This window comes from Leptopilina heterotoma, unplaced genomic scaffold (genome assembly GCF_015476425.1).
Source record: "Leptopilina heterotoma isolate Lh14 unplaced genomic scaffold, ASM1547642v1 Lhet_90, whole genome shotgun sequence".
Lineage (NCBI taxonomy): Eukaryota > Metazoa > Arthropoda > Insecta > Hymenoptera > Figitidae > Leptopilina > Leptopilina heterotoma.
In genome coordinates, this window is record NW_025111194.1 from 1,581,676 (window position 1) to 1,597,949 (window position 16,274).

General features: G+C 23.3%; 1 protein-coding gene across 6 annotated transcripts in view; it reads left to right on the plus strand.

Moving 5' to 3' along the window:
* LOC122511834 (protein scalloped) overlaps positions 1 to 9,447 on the plus strand; it is a 194,332-nt gene extending 184,885 nt beyond the window's left edge. For 5 of the 6 annotated variants that reach the window (XM_043627339.1, XM_043627340.1, XM_043627342.1 and 2 more), the window contains 5 exons: positions 2,365 to 2,520; positions 4,863 to 5,078; positions 5,295 to 5,524; positions 8,088 to 8,322; positions 8,687 to 9,447. In XM_043627339.1, coding sequence (XP_043483274.1) covers positions 2,365 to 2,520; positions 4,863 to 5,078; positions 5,295 to 5,524; positions 8,088 to 8,322; positions 8,687 to 8,800 — 951 coding nt within the window. In that variant the 3' untranslated portion in view covers positions 8,801 to 9,447. The remainder of the gene's footprint in view (positions 1 to 2,364; positions 2,521 to 4,862; positions 5,079 to 5,294; positions 5,525 to 8,087; positions 8,323 to 8,686) is intronic. The other variant, XM_043627344.1, reaches the window with a different exon arrangement.
* The last annotated feature ends 6,827 nt before the right edge of the window (positions 9,448 to 16,274 follow it).

Here is a 16,274-nt window from a genome sequence, read left to right on the forward strand (position 1 = left end):
TGTGAAATGACCTTAAAATATGAAATTGAAAAATTTTGCTAAAAATAGAAACGATTTTTATAGGCTTTTTTGCTTTAAAGGACGAATTCACAATAGAGTCTTAATTCAAAATTTTCCTTTGTGGAAGTGGTCTTAGAGTATTTCTATTATTGACTTGGCCTAAAATTAAAAATTCTCCATTGTGGACGTGGCCTAAAGTAGCAACAAAGAGTTTAAAGGTCACGTTCACAATAGAGACATAATTTTTTCTTGAATACAAGACTTAAATTTCTATTGTTGACTAGGCTTAAAATTAAAAATTCTCCATTGTGGACATGGCCTAAGAGTAGCAACAAAATAGTTTAAAGGTCACGTTCACAATAGAGACATAATTTTTTCTTGTAGACAAGGCCTGAATTTTTATTGTTGCCTAGGCCTAAAATTTAAAAATTCTCCATTGTGGACGTGGCCTAAAAGTATCAACAAAACAGTTTAAAGGTCATGTTCACAATAGAGAAATTTTTTTAAGACAAGGCGTAAAAATTGCAACTCTTTTAATCGTCCGATAATATTTAACGTTTAAAAAACAAAATTCAGAGGAATATTTACACCGGAAAAACAAAATTAAGGGGAATTCACACCGGAAAAACAAAATTCAGGGGTATTCACAACGGAAATTAAAAATTTTCTCTAACTTTTCTTTTTCTTGAAAAAAAAGGAAAATATACATCGCGGTTTAAATTTTCAGCTCTTCCTCCTTTCTCTCTTTTCGTTCAAAATTATCCCACATCAATGAAATCGAATATCGATATCAGTTTTAGATTTCTATTTATCTTTCGTCAGGTGGCTTCTTCTATACTTTTTTCTTTTTTTTTGTATAAAAGCATTTATCCAAGTTCTATTTTTTTTGTAGCTACCCTCTCGCGAAGCTTGATATCGCAATCCTATTTCAAAAACGTAACGCCTCTCGTAAATCAAACAGTTCGAACGACTGCTCTCGCGAACTCGTTCATCTCTATTTTATCGAATAAAAAGTCATTTACGAAGATCGCTCAACCATAGCTGCGACAACGAAATAAAAAAAATAAAATAAAAATAACACGGAAAAATCTAAAATTTTCTATTTTTTCGAAATTCAACATGAAAGTAAGGGAAATTTTCCTTTTTTATTTATTCTTATTTATTTTTGAATTCATTTTTTATTTTTCAGCAAAAAAAGACAGTTTTTGGATTCACTTTTTTTGCAAAAGAATATATTTTTCGATTCACTATTTTCTGTCCAAAAAGGACATTTTTCGATTCACCTTTTTTTTTGTCCAAAAAAGACATGTTTTAATCCACTTTTTTTCGTAAAAAAAAAATTTTTTTGATTCCCTTTTTTTGCAGAAAACAACTTGTAATTTTTTTTGAAAAGTTTTTTTTTTTTAACCCCCCTCTACTCTTTTTCTGTCCCTCAAAGGAGATTTATCAAGCTTGTCGAAAGAGATTCCGAGTGATTTAAAATTTGATTTAACTCTTCCTTGGAAAAGAGAAAATGTCCATTAAATCTCAAGGCTTTAGGACAGAGTCGACTTAATCCTCTGTGGGATATCGTGGATTTCTTGATTTTTCTTTCCTCTATTTCATATCCTCTCTCTCTCTCCCTCTGTCTCTTTTTTTCACTCCCAAGATCTTCACGATTCAGAATTATTTTATTCGGAAAAATTTTCATCGAAATTCATATTCCATTTGAAATTATATTCACTTTTCATGTAATTTCGCTTTGAAAATGTAAATGCAGTGGTTTTTTTTAATAGTCACAAGATTTTTTTTTATTTTCTCTCGTTTTTCGCCTTGAAAATCGCAATTTTCGTTCGTTACTTGAAAAAAATTTTCTAATGTGTCGATGGCCGCGTGGTAAAATGCATTGTGTGCTGATTTTCCGGTTGGGGTTCGATTCTTCCCGCGAGAAAATTTTTTTTTACGTACACTTAATTTTATTTTGATGTTTATAATTATACTTCCTCTTCTTCATGTAATTTATTATTGTTTATTTTTTCGTTTTGTTTACTTTTTTATTTTATTTACTTCACTTATTTTTTTTAATTTTTCCCACTTTTGTACCATTTTTATACTGTCTTTCATTATTTTTCTATTTTACGTATTTTTTTACTCTTTTTCTTAACTTCTTTCTTTATTTTTTTTCTCTACCTTTTTCGATTTCGAGTCTAAATAATTCACCCAAAAAAAATCGAATATTTTCATGAAATAAAAATTTAAATTGTCTAAAAGAAATAAAAATGCGGATTATTTTGATGAAATTAAAATAATAATAAAAAGAAAAGTAATTTTTTTTAAGGAATTAGAAAATGAAACAAATTGGGTAATTTGGTGAAAATTTATTAGGATCATAGCGCGAAGGAGAAGGCGTTGCAGACAATGTCAAACATGTCGAGTGCCCAGATAGTATCGGCAGGCAGTGCGATACACAACAAGATGCCCCCCGCCCTTGTGGGGCCCCTTGCCCTTCACGCTTCCACTCCCGTCTCCTATCCCGGAGCGGTAAGTCCCAAAAAATTGACGAAAACAAGCAAAAAAAAACCCCTTCAAAAATAAGACCTTTTTTCTCTAAAAAAAATTTTTTTTTTAATTTAAAAATTTTTTTTTAATTTAAAAAAATTATTTTTTAAATTTTAAAAAAGGGTTTACTTTAAAAAAAGGTCTTCATTACGCCTAGGACAATGAGATGTTACCCGAAAATAATTAGTTTCTTAATTATTTACCTTTTCTTTATTTTTATTTTGAAAAACTAATTTTTAATTAATATTATTTATTTATTATGATTATTATTTTATTTGAAAATCAATTCTTTTTAAATTACAAGTTAATGAAAAAATTTTCTAATAATTAGCTTTAAAATTTTTTATTATTTTATTAATTCAATACAGTCGAACCTGTTGGAATGCAACTCTATTTAAAAAATTGTTTTGTATTCAAAAATGTCTAACAAGAATTTATTATTTTCACTTAGTTCCAGAATATTGTAAAAATATTACAAAATTAAATTATTAAAAAATGATTAAACAATTTTTTAAAGAAATGTTTACTGTAATAAAACTTTAAAAAATCGAGTTTAACTGTATAATATATTTTAATTAATTCTATTAATTAGAGTTGGTGTTTAAAGTTTTTTTCATTATTTATTAAATTTTTATTATTATTAATTTTTAATTTTTTTATTATTTTGCATTATTATTCCTTACTATTTTTAATTGTTGCTATTTACAATTTCTTTTTACTATTTTTATTGATAATTTTCTTTTTTTTTGTTTTTTTTTTATTTTTTTATTTTTTTTTTTCTTTATTTTGTTTTTTTGTTTTTTCTTACTTCGTTACAAAATTATTGAAAGTCGTCTCATTATCTTAGAGAGAAGAGGAAAAATATCAGCTACTGTTTTACTACAAAAAATGTCGGTTTGGCTTTTTTCAAAATACTAACTCTTCTAACTCTGGCTTAGCGCGATTAACAAAAAAATTCTTCTATTATTATTGTGCGAGAGAAATTTTTATTTTTAATATTTTATTGAACGAAAAAATTCGCAATTTTGTCCTGGAAAATATTTTTAAAAAAATTCTCTCGCAGTTTCAAAAAAAAGAAATTGTCTCGTCCTTTGTCATCTGTCTCTTTTTTTATAATAATTTCTTATCTATACTGTTAAATAAAAAATTGTTGAAAAAAAAATATTTATTAATAATAATAATTATTACTATTACTACCTAATAATAAAAAATAAATTTATCAAACCTGAAAGTAAATTAAATTTATTTATTTACAATAATTTATTATACTGACAATAACGTTAAATTCCTTTATGGAAATTCATTTTTTTTCTCGATGTTCTCTTTTTCAAGCTCATCTATTTATTTTTTTTCAATAAAAAAAACAGTAATAAAATATGAAAAAACATTAATAATTTTCCCTGAAAGTCTTTAATTCCCGCTATTTTTGCTATAAATATTATAAGCCCCTGGGGGGCTCTCTTGTTGTGTATTGTTGAATTGTCCGTCGCTCTTTTATATATTTAATAATAATATTATATTTAAATATAAAATAAATATTAATTTACATGTGTAATTGCAAATTTTTTTTATTTTTCGTTTGTGAATATTTTCAGTTTATTTTATATAATAATAAATTGACAATTTTTGTTTGTCTTTATTCATTTCGTTTTTTTTTTGCGCCGCATATTTTTTGTTCATTTTAACTGCCGATTGTATTTATTTTGCAATTAAATTTATTGCATTTTATATGTTTATGTTGTTTTTGCAATTTTATATTTTAATGCTTCATTTTTTTCTTTTTATACAAATATAATATTTTATTTCTTTTATGTATTCTTATTTTTCGTTGTGTTTTTTTTTCATTCTCTCATTTTAATATAATTGTGTTCGTCGCTTTTCATTAAAAAAAAGTTCACTTTTCATTTTTTTTTAATTAAAAATTAGGAAAAACATATTTTGTGTTACAAAATTAATCGCTGATTAAAAATTATTTATTTCTTGATTTTTTGTGAAATTTTTATTAATATTTTTAATTTAGTATTGTTTATAAATTTTTGTTGTACTCAACTTTTTACTTTTACGTTATTTTTTTTTTATTTTCTTGAAATAAATTATTAATTTAATTTTATAAATAAAAAATAAATAAAATAAAAAATAAAAATTATTTTACACTAAATAATCATAAATAATTTTATTCATATTTTTCATTGGAAATTTGTGATTGTGAATAAATATTTTGTATACGTATTTTTGTGTATTTTGAATTTTTGTAAATATTATTTATGTAATTATTAATATAAAATGTGATTTGATTAATAAAATTTTGGTTTGGGAATTTTCAGCAATTTTGGCAACCGGGTTTGCAGCCAGGAACGTCCCAAGATGTCAAACCATTTCCGCAACCGGCGTACACTGGGAAACCAGCGACGGCGGTCACAGGCGGCGACATGGTGCAAGCACAACCACCACCACCGTGGGAGGGACGCGCCATTGCTACTCACAAATTAAGACTCGTCGAATTTTCGGCCTTCATGGAACAGCCCAGAGATCAAGACATGGTACATTTATTTTTCAATCGAAAAATAAAGAAATTAAATTTAAAAAATAATTTTTAAATAAAAAGAATCATTTTTAAAGAAAGAAAAATAATTTTTAAGTAAAAAAAGAATTTTTAAATAAAAAAATAAATAATTATAAAAAATTAATAAATTTAATGAATTGAGAGCTAATAAATGTAATTAATATTAATAATAATTAATGATTTTAATTTTCAGTACCATAAGCACCTGTTCGTCCACATAGGGGGTTCGGCGACGTACGCGGATCCTCTCCTGGAAGCTGTGGACGTGAGGCAGATATACGACAAGTTCCCGGAGAAGAAAGGCGGCCTCAAGGAATTGTATGACAAAGGACCTCAGGCGGCTTTCTTCCTCGTCAAGTTCTGGGCGGATCTCAACACCAACATTCAGGACGAAGCGGGAGCTTTCTATGGAGTGACGAGCCAGTAAGAAAACTCTCTCTTATAATTTTCCACAATTATTCACCTCCACGCAAAAAAAAAATAAATCAATAAAATGGAAAATTAAACCAAAATTGCGAAAATTCGCAAGAAATTATCACCGCAAGGAAGAAATTTACTTTTCGTGCCAGAAAAAACAAAAATAATACAAATTTAGCGTAATAAATAAATACCAATAAATTAACGAATAATTAATAATTTCTGAAAAGAAATTATTTCAAGCTTCGCACTTCATCTACTATTCTCAAAAATTATAATCAAATTCTTTAATACGATTCAATTATTTTCGAAAAATATTCGAAATTCCATTATTTTCTAGTATTTTCATAAAATTCTTCCAAAATTCAATTATTTTCAAAAATAATAAAATTTCTACAGGAATTCAATTAATTTAGAATAGCATTTTCGAAAAAAAACATATTTAACCAAATTTTTATACAATTCTTCACAATAATTCAATTACTTTCACTAATAATAACATTTTTCATGGAAATTCAATTATTTTTAATACTATTTTAAATCCATTAATTGAAAAATTAAATGATTTTCATAAATAAAGTTTTCTACATGAATTCAATTATTTAAAATAAAATTTTCATAATATTTATTATTATTTAAAAGAAAAATAAATTATTTAAAACAATGTTTCTAAAACTCTGATAAAAAATTCAATTATTTTCAAAAGTAACAAAATTTTCCACAACAATTCAATTATTTTTAAATATTTTAATAAAATTCTTCGAAAGAAATCAATTATTTTAAATACAATTTTAATAAAAATTTTTTTGAAAAAATTCAATTATTCTTTTAGATTTTAATAATATTTTTCTCGAGAATTCAATTATTAAATGATAAATAAAATTATTCCCGAAAATTCAATTATTTTGAGGCAATTTAATAAAATCCTTTGCAAAATTCAATTATTTTTATAAATAATGAAAATCATCGCAGAATTTCAATTATTTTTAAAACAATTTTAATTAAATTCCTCGAAAAATGTAATTATTATTAAAAATTTTCCCCAAAAATATATAAAAATTGAATTATTTTCATAAATAATAAAATAATAGTCCAGGAATTCAATTATTTTTAATAATTTCAATAAAATTCGTTGCAAGAATTCAATTATTTTTAATAATTTCAATAAAATTCGTTGTAAGAATTCAATTATTTTTATAAAACACAAAATTCTTCTGTGAAATTGAATTATTTTCAATACAAGTTTAATAAAATTTCTTGATATGATTCAATTATTTTAAAAATTTTTATTATAAAACACCGATAGAATTCAATTTTTTTTTCATAAAATTCTTTATAAAGAATTCAATTAGTTTCAAACTAATTTTAAATTCCATTAAAGAATTGAATTATTTTCAGAATTTTTTAATTTAATTCTACGCAGAAATTCAATTATGTTCAAGAATTTTTTTTAAATTCTCGTGAAAATGTCAATTATTTTAATAAATAACAAAAATTCTTGGCTAGAATTCAATTATTTTCAAAAATTTTAGATTAAAATTCTTGGCAAAAATTCAATTATTTTCAAAAATTTTCCTCAATTCAATGATTTTCAAAATCTTTTATTTTAATGAAGTTTTCCAAAAGAATTCAATTATTTTAAAATAATTTTAATAAAATTTTTTATCAATTATTTTTATTCAATTTATTTTATTCAATTATTTTCATAAATAATAAAATTCATCGCAGGATTTTAATTATTTTTAATACCATTTTACAGGAATTATTGCTCAAAAAAGTAGTTATTCTTACAAATTTAATTTCAATTTCTCGAAAAAATCAATTATTTAATAAAATTTTTTTTAAATTCTATGGAAGAATTCAATTATTTAAAAAAAATTTTGTGAAAATCTTCGTAAGAATTCAATTTATTTCATGAATAATAAACATTTCTCAAGAATTCAAATTATTTAAATGAGAATTTGCTTAAAATTAGTCGAAAGAAAAGAATTATTTAAAAATTTTTATAAAATTCTTCGCAAGAATTAAATTATTATTATAAATATATTTAAATTCTTTCATGAGTTATAAAATTCGTTGAAGAAATTTAAATTTATTAGCAGGATAAGAAAGAAGTAAATATATTTCTCATGAAAATTGGGAAAAAGTCAGGAAAATAAAATATAGATCGGAATTTTTGGCAGTTTTGTGTCTAAAAAATTTTTTTTTTGTCTAAAACGAGTTTTTTCGGTCTTCAAGTTTAATTTTTCGATAGATATTTTTTTTACTACCTACTTTTTTTAGTTTGAAAACTACTTTTTTAAAATTAATTATCGATTGCAAAGTCTGTTATTTTTAAAATGATAAACACGAAAGAAAAATTACTTTTTCATTATTTTATTCATTTTGGAACTAAATTACAAAATTCCTTGTTTTTTAGTCAAAATTTTTAAATAAAAAGAGGACAACAATTTTGAGAATTAAGAAGAAAGAAAAAATAAAGTTCAATTAATTTACTTTAAAGTTATTATACTTTTTCTCTGAGTGAAAAAGAAAATAGATAATAATTTCCGTTTTTTTTTCTTTCTAGATACGAGAGCAACGAGAACATGACGATAACGTGTTCGACGAAGGTTTGCTCGTTTGGCAAGCAAGTGGTAGAGAAGGTGGAAACCGAGTACGCCAGGTTTGAGAATGGAAGGTTCGTTTATCGCATCACCCGCTCTCCCATGTGCGAGTATATGATCAACTTTATTCACAAACTGAAGCACCTACCTGAAAAATACATGATGAACAGCGTTCTTGAGAACTTCACCATCCTCCAGGTTCGAAATTTTCTTTTCCTTCTGTCAATTTTTTTCACATTTCAAAAAAGAAACAAAATTTCCTATTTTTTATTTATTTCTTTTTTACATTTTTATTTCTAATTTTTCTTTTCTTTTCTCTATTTTTTACACAAAAAAAAAATTAAAAAAGAAAGTAAACAGTAGTCTTTTGTTTTTGGAAATCAGGGAAAAGTCAGGGAAGAACAAAATTAAAAACAAAATTTTAAACTCTGATAAAGAATAAAGCAAAAATTGCAATAAATTTTGAAAGTAGAACAAAATATAAAATAATTATGGAATAATTATAAAATAAAAATAAAATAAATATGAAAAAATAAACAATGAAAATATTTTTCTTTTGCAGGTTGTGACAAACAGAGACACGCAAGAAACGTTACTCTGCACAGCGTACGTCTTCGAAGTCTCGACGTCCGAACACGGTGCTCAGCATCACATATACAGACTAGTCAAAGACTAGCCTGTTTAATATGCTCGTCATGCAGCCATCCACCCCCATCAGTGCCTACCACCACAAAAAAAACAAAAACAAACAAACAAAAAAATCATTTCATATAACAAGCATTCAAACACATCCACAATTTATATATATATATAAAAAAATACACAAACAAAACACACAATTTTAATAGCGACTCCAAGAGCTCGCCATGAACAAGAATATAAACGTGCGATTAACACGTCGATTGACGCACGAGCTTTGCTTTTTTGCATACTCGTTGTTCTCTGAGTGTTTTCCCATGGCGATTTTTAGAAGAAGAACAAGAAGAAAAAAGAAACAGAAATCCCTCCCTATACTCTCTCTCTCCATCACAGAAAAAAAAATCGGTGACCGTGCACCTTTATTTTTCTTTTTAAAATTGAAAAAAAAATTAAATCTAAATTCGGAATTTAGAGAAAATTCTATTTTGCGAAAACAGTGCAATTTTTAAAACTAGAAAGGAAACGATTTTTCATTTCCAAAAACACTGGATTTTCTTTCTTTTCAATATTCTTCGAATGCAATTTTTTTTTACTTTTATATTTTTTTTTCTACATTCTTTTTTTTATGTAACTCTTTAGTTACATAAATAGTTCTTCGAAAATTCGCCCTAAATACAAAGTGCAAGTTTTCGATTCTTTGAAAACATTTTTCAAAAAACAAAAATATATTAAAATTTATAATTTATAATTTTTTTATATTTATATAATATAAAATTTTCTATTAAAGTGAATTTATTTAAATTAAATAAATCAAATAGAATATTTGCTAAAAGAACGAAGGTATTGACAAATAATAAAATAAATTGTTTTAGGTAATCTTTTCTTTATTGAAAAATCGAAATACATTTTTTCAGTCAAAAATATTCAAGAAAATAATCAGTGAAAGAAATCGAGTGTTTTGGAAAAATTTGAATCGACTCAAAATTTAAAGTTCTAAAATTTTTTTTTCTGCAGAAAATAATATGGAGTTTCGGAAAATTTTTATTGACTAAAAAACAAAATGTGCAATTAAAAAAAAAAGAAGAAAAGTGTGAAGAGAAATTTTTCGGATTATTTTTCAAAAGTGTTGATAACGTCATTTAATGAACAAACAAAAAAAGAACAGGATGCACGTGTACACAGACACAAGAAAATACGAGTAGTCAAACCGAGAAACAAGTTTACTTCGAAATTTTTTGAAAATCAAAAGAAAAAAAAACCATCAATAATGGTAAGAACAATTTTATTACGATCTCGATTAGTAAAAAAAATATTATTTCCCTTTTTTTACTATTTTCTTATTTTATTCTATTTTTAGAATTTTTTAGCCTTTTTAGAATTTTGGGGAAAAAATAATACTCGAGTTTTAAGCAATGATTTTTTTGAAAACGAATTTTGAAATTTTTACCAATTTTAATAATTCTTCTAATTATTTTCTATTTTCATTTCAATTTTTTAAAGAATATTTCAATTTTAATTGAGTTAAATTTCAAATTGGAAAAATAAATTTCAATTGTTTTATGTAAATTTCGATTTTTTAAACTAAATTTCAATTGTTTTAACAATATTTCATTTTTTTAAATCATATTTCAATTCCAACTAAATTAAACTTCAAATTTGAAAATAAGTTTCAATTGTTTGTTGTAAATTTCAATTTTTTAAGAATATTTCAATTTTTTTAACAATATATTTCAATTCCAATTGAAATCAATTGCAATTTTGAGAATAAATTTCAATTGTTTGATGTCAATTTCAATTTTTTAAACTAAATTAAAATTATTTTAACAATATTTCCATTTCAATTGAATTAAATTTCAATTTAATTTTAATTTCAAATTTGAAAATAAATTTTAATTATTTGATGTAAATTTCAATTTTTTAAACTAAATTTCAATTCTTTTAACCATATTTCGACTTTTTTTTAACAATATTTCAATTTTTTAAACTAAATTTCAATTTTTTAGTCATTATTATTTTCAATTTAAATTGAATTAAATTTCAAATTCGAAAAATAAATTTCAATTGTTTGTTGTAAATTTCATTTTTTTTAAACTGAATTTCAATTTTTTAACAATATTTCAATTTTTTTAACAATATTACAATTTTTTAACAATATTTCAATTTTTTAAACAATATTTCAAATCTAATTGAAATAAATTTCAATTTTGACAATAAATTTCAATTGTTTGATGTAAATTTCAATTTTTTAAACTAAATTTCAATTTTAAAAAAAAAAATTAAATTATTTAAAAATTAAATTATTAATTAAATTATTCCCATTAATTTACCAAAAAGAAAAGAAGCTCGTCGACAATAAAAAATTCCTTTTTTTCTCGTAGTAATAAAAGAGAATTAATAAAAAATTTATTAATAAAATTAATTATTCTATAATTAATAAAATTGAATTGATAATAATTAGTCATTATACAATTAATTGAATCAAATTGATAAATAACTAATTATTACAAAATTGAATTAAATTGATAATAATTAATTGTTATTATACAATAATAAATAAAAAAAAAAGAAAAATTGCCAAAAGAAGAAACTGTGAATTCGGTGTGGCACGGTATTGACATAACTCTAGTATTATAGTTTTATTGATAAACTAGACGATAGATCAGACAAGACAACAACACACAGATATACATATATTACGATATAAGAGTATATATATATATATATAAATATAAATATATTAAATATTAACGCAATGATTACGATTTACATTGTTATAAAAAAAAATGATCGTGTATAAAGCTATCTAAGTGATCTAATTTTTAGAGAAACGAAAACTATAGGGATGCCATGCACATTCGCGAGTCTCGAATTTTTATTTCATATTTTTCACTTATTTTTTATCTTCCCCTCTCCCCCGCCCCCTATTTTTTAAAAAAAGTAAAAAATTTTATCGTTTCTCTGCACGAATGGTTTTGTTTTGTTTTTTTAATTTATCTTTATCTTTTTTTTAAAGTACATAATTTTTTATTTTTTATTTAAAATTCTTTTTCTTTTTTACAGTAATTTTTTATAAATTCTTTTTTTTTAAGTAATTTTTTATAAATTGTTTTTCTTTTTTTAAGTAATTTTTTATAAATTCTTTTTGTTTCTTTTAAGTAATTTTTATAAATTCTTTTTGTTTCTTTTTAAGTAATTTTTTATAAATTCTTTTTCTTTTTTATTAAATAACTTGAAAACTTGAAATGAGGAACGATTGAGAGAATTTTTCGCGTTTCCCTTTCTTTTAAAATCCTGATTTTTGACAGACAGATGAACACAAACACAAACATAATACAGAAAACAAAAATAGTAGTTTTAGGGACAAAGTGTTTTTGTAATTATAATCGTCCTTATTTTTTACTCTCTAAGGTCTTTTTCTTTCTTTTTTTTCGTATATTCCTTGTAATGATTCTTTTTATTTTTTTTTTCATTTTTTCTTGCATAGCGTACAGAGTTGGTTTTTAATTTTTCCTATTATTATTATTAGCCAATCATTTTTTTTTATTACGATTTTAACATTTTTGTGTACGAACGCCTAAAAAACTCGGAGAAACTTTTATTTTTTCTGGTTTTTGGTTTTAGTCGCAATTCTTTGAAAAAATGCTCTTTTGGAATTTTTTTTTGAATTCGAAAAATTCTCAAAAAAGAAGAAAAATTAATTTTCTTTTTCTTTTGGAATTTTTTTAATTCGAAAATTTCTGGAAAAAGAAGAAAAATTATTTTCAAATAATTTTTATTTGCTTGAAAAATTTTTGTAAAGAATTTACTTAAATTTATAAGAAAATTTAAAAAATATATATTTTAATATTATAATTAATTACTAATTATTCTAAAATTCTATTCTAATTAATTACCAAATATTAAATTAGCGAACAAACTTTTCGAACAATCAGTCAAATTAATAGTTATTTATGATACAAGTGCGTAAAATCGTTGATTATACGAGTGTGACGTTTGCAGCTCGAGCCGAAGGCGAGTGCTGCAAGTCACACAAGTATAATCTGATTTACGCACGAGTGCCATACGAAATTTTTTGCAACACTACAACAACTAATCTTGCAGCAATATTGCCAATATTACTGTAAGTTTAGGTGTAGTGGGGGCACTGTTAAATGAAGTTTTCTAGAAACTAAAATAAAAAAATGTGATTGCAAATTGTTGTTTAAAAGCTTAACTTCATTGTTTCTCATCAAACAGTCACAAGAATACGTTAAGTAACCATTTTACGCACTAAAAATCACTTTACACACTGGAATTTACTTTACACACTGCTAGCGGTGTGTAAAGTAAAACTTTACACACCGCTATAAAAAGAAGTACTTTACACACAGTTTTCTGTGTGTAAAATCCAATTTTACAGGTTAGTGTTGCAAAAAATATTTTTTAAAGTATATTTAAAATATTAACAACTTTTTTTTTAATGAAATATTTTTTCAAAGAAAAACAATTTCGAAAGAGCATTTTTTTTTCAAGGAAATTCATTCTTTTAAATTTCCCTCAAAGTATACTTTAAAATTTTTTTTGTCAAACTCTTTAAAGTTCTTTAAAAAAAAGCCCTTGTAGATTTTTTTATCCCTTTTTTAAAATTCTTTTCTAAAAAGGAAAATATTCAGGTTCAAGTTAATGTACTTAATGCAAGCCTTTGGTGATTTTTTTCCACGCCTCTCACGTTTCGTTCGAAGAGTTTTTTTTTCAAAGAAGCGTTCGGGAAATAGAAAAACGGAATATTTTTATTTTTGCTCATTCTGATCCGTTCTGTCTGTTTTCGAAACAAAAAAAAACAGAAACTTGCCTATTATAACCGAGAGTATAAAAGAAAAAAAGAAGAACACTCGGAAAGACGTCGTAACGCGTTTTTATTTCTTAAGGATTATGTATACAAATTACGTTAAAAAGTAATAATTTACCGTACATTTGTTACTTTAATTAACTCTTATAATATGAAACAAGTGGCAATGTTTTTTTGATCTCTATTTTTAGTCAGAAATATTTTCCCCGTTTTGTTTGTTTTTTTTTATTATTATTATTAATATTATTAGTGGTAATTTTTTTGTTGCAATTTTTTTTTCTTCAAAAGGGGGAGAAAGAAAGGAAGAAAAATTAGTTTTTTTCGAAACCAATCGATTTGGGATTGGGAAAATTATTGTGAAAATTATTTGTAGAATTTTTTTTTTGTAAAAAAAAAGTGGATTAGAAAAAATTGGCAGCTTCTGTACTTCTTAGTTTGTTTGTTATCTTGTGTATTTTATATAATTGTAGTCGCTCCGGGAAAATAATTCGGTGAATTATTTTTTATTTATCTGCGAACTTGGTGGAAATTTACTTTTTAATTTCTTTTCTCTTCTTTCATTTCTTCTTTTGGGATTTTTTGTTACCTTTTCTTCTATTTTTTTCCATTTTCATTTTATTTCTCTGTTTATTTATTTTTCTATTTTTTTCCATTTTTATTTTAATTTCGCTTTTTATTTATTTAATTTTCTATTTTCATTTGTTATTTATTTTTGTTCTATTTTCTATTTTTTTATTTTGTTTCTATTTTTTATTTTCGTTTCTTTTCTTTCTATTTTTAGTTTGCTTCTATTTCTTTATTTACATCTTTTGGTTCAACTTCCCTTTTTTCCATTTTTATTTCTTTTTCTATTTTTCATTTCTTCTTTTTTTTAATTTTTTCCCCTTTGTTTTCAATTTTCAGAATAAATTCTACATTTTGTGATGATAAATAACACTGAACTAGGGGAGAAAAAAGAATAAAATATTTTTTTTGTAATTAACTTGAAAAGTTGTAAAAAATCAATTTTAGTATTTATTTAGAAAATTTCTCCTTTTTTTAAAAAAAAAAAGTAAATTTCCAAAGCAAAGTTCAATGAAATGCTACTTTATACTAAGGAACCGCCTCGCATTTTTCTCTTGTTATCTTTCGATTGACAAATAAGAAACATTTTTTCCGAATGTTGAATTTTTCGATAAAAAAAATCCGACAATTAATTATAAATTGTAAATTCTGAAATTATATCGTAAAGAAATTGTAGGGAAAAATTAATTAAAAGAAAAAACGGAATTTTACTATTTTTTCTTTTAATTTTCAATAATAATTAAAAAGAGAAAATAATTTTTTGGAACGAATTTAAAATTATTATTTTCAAAATATGAAAGTTGAGTATTAATTGAAAATTAATTCAAATATAATTTGAAAATTTGTTTTTTTAATGAATAAATATTATAAATATTATAAATTATAAAACTAATGATAAATATTTATATGATAATAATTATAAAAAATAGTAATAATAAACAAATGATACAATATTACATAATTTATAATAAACTAATATCAACTTATTATAAAAAAACAATTTTATTTAATATTTTTTTTGCTTTTTTCTTGTAATTTTAAATTTCTTGTTCTTTTTTTGCAATTTTTCTTGTATTTTTAATTCTTTTTTCTTGTTTGTTTTTTTCTGTTTTTTTTCTAATAAAATGTACAATACTCATCAAAAACTGTATAAATAAATATCAACCGCTTTTTATAGATAAAAAAAACTGCAAGAATTTGTAAATAGAAAATTTGTGAAAAAACTATGATTGATTTTTTCCTCTTTTCGTTTTTTTCTTCACATTTTTTGGAAGAAAAATTACAAAAAATTATTTTCATTGTATTGAAAACAAAATTATCTTTCTGGTAATAAAAAATAAAAAATACAAAATACAAAATAAAAATTCTCGAAAAATTCAACATTCTCAGTTTTTAATTAAAAAGAAAAGGAAATTTTTTAATCAAAAGATAATTAAAATGCAGGAATCGATTACTCAGAATGATCTCTAATAATAAGAGTTACTTAAGATATCGGTAACGATTTTCCAGGCGAAAAAAAAAAAAATATATATATATATAAATAGCAGCTCCTGGAATTTTTTTTTAATTTTTACTTTTTTTTGTTCGTATATAATATACACACACTCACACAATTACACGAGTAAACACCAAAATGCGCGCATTCAAAGAAGAATAGCCATTGAAAAAATGAAAAAAAAATGTACGTTCGAACAAAATTCACTTTTCACTTTATATTTTGTATACGTTCTTCATGTTGCGAAAGTATAAATAAGAAAAAAAAAAGAAATTAGGAAAGAACAGAAAAAAAATGAAAAAAAATATATATATATGAGCACCGACATTAATATTATTATTATTATAACATTTAAATGAGGAAAAAAAAAGAAAAAAAAACGAGTAATGATTTTAAAATAAGCGAATTACATTTATAAGGAAAAAAAAGATTATGAAAATATATATTTATCTATGTCTTCTGTGAAGATAGAAAAATAGTACTCTCTCACTCTATATTGATGATAATATCGAGAATCGACAAAACAAAAAAAAATGGAATAAGCAAAAAAAAAATAGGAAATGGGCATAGGTTTGTCAATTTTTTTTTTTTTTTGGTTTCCAAGGAGAGATACGCAATAAAAAA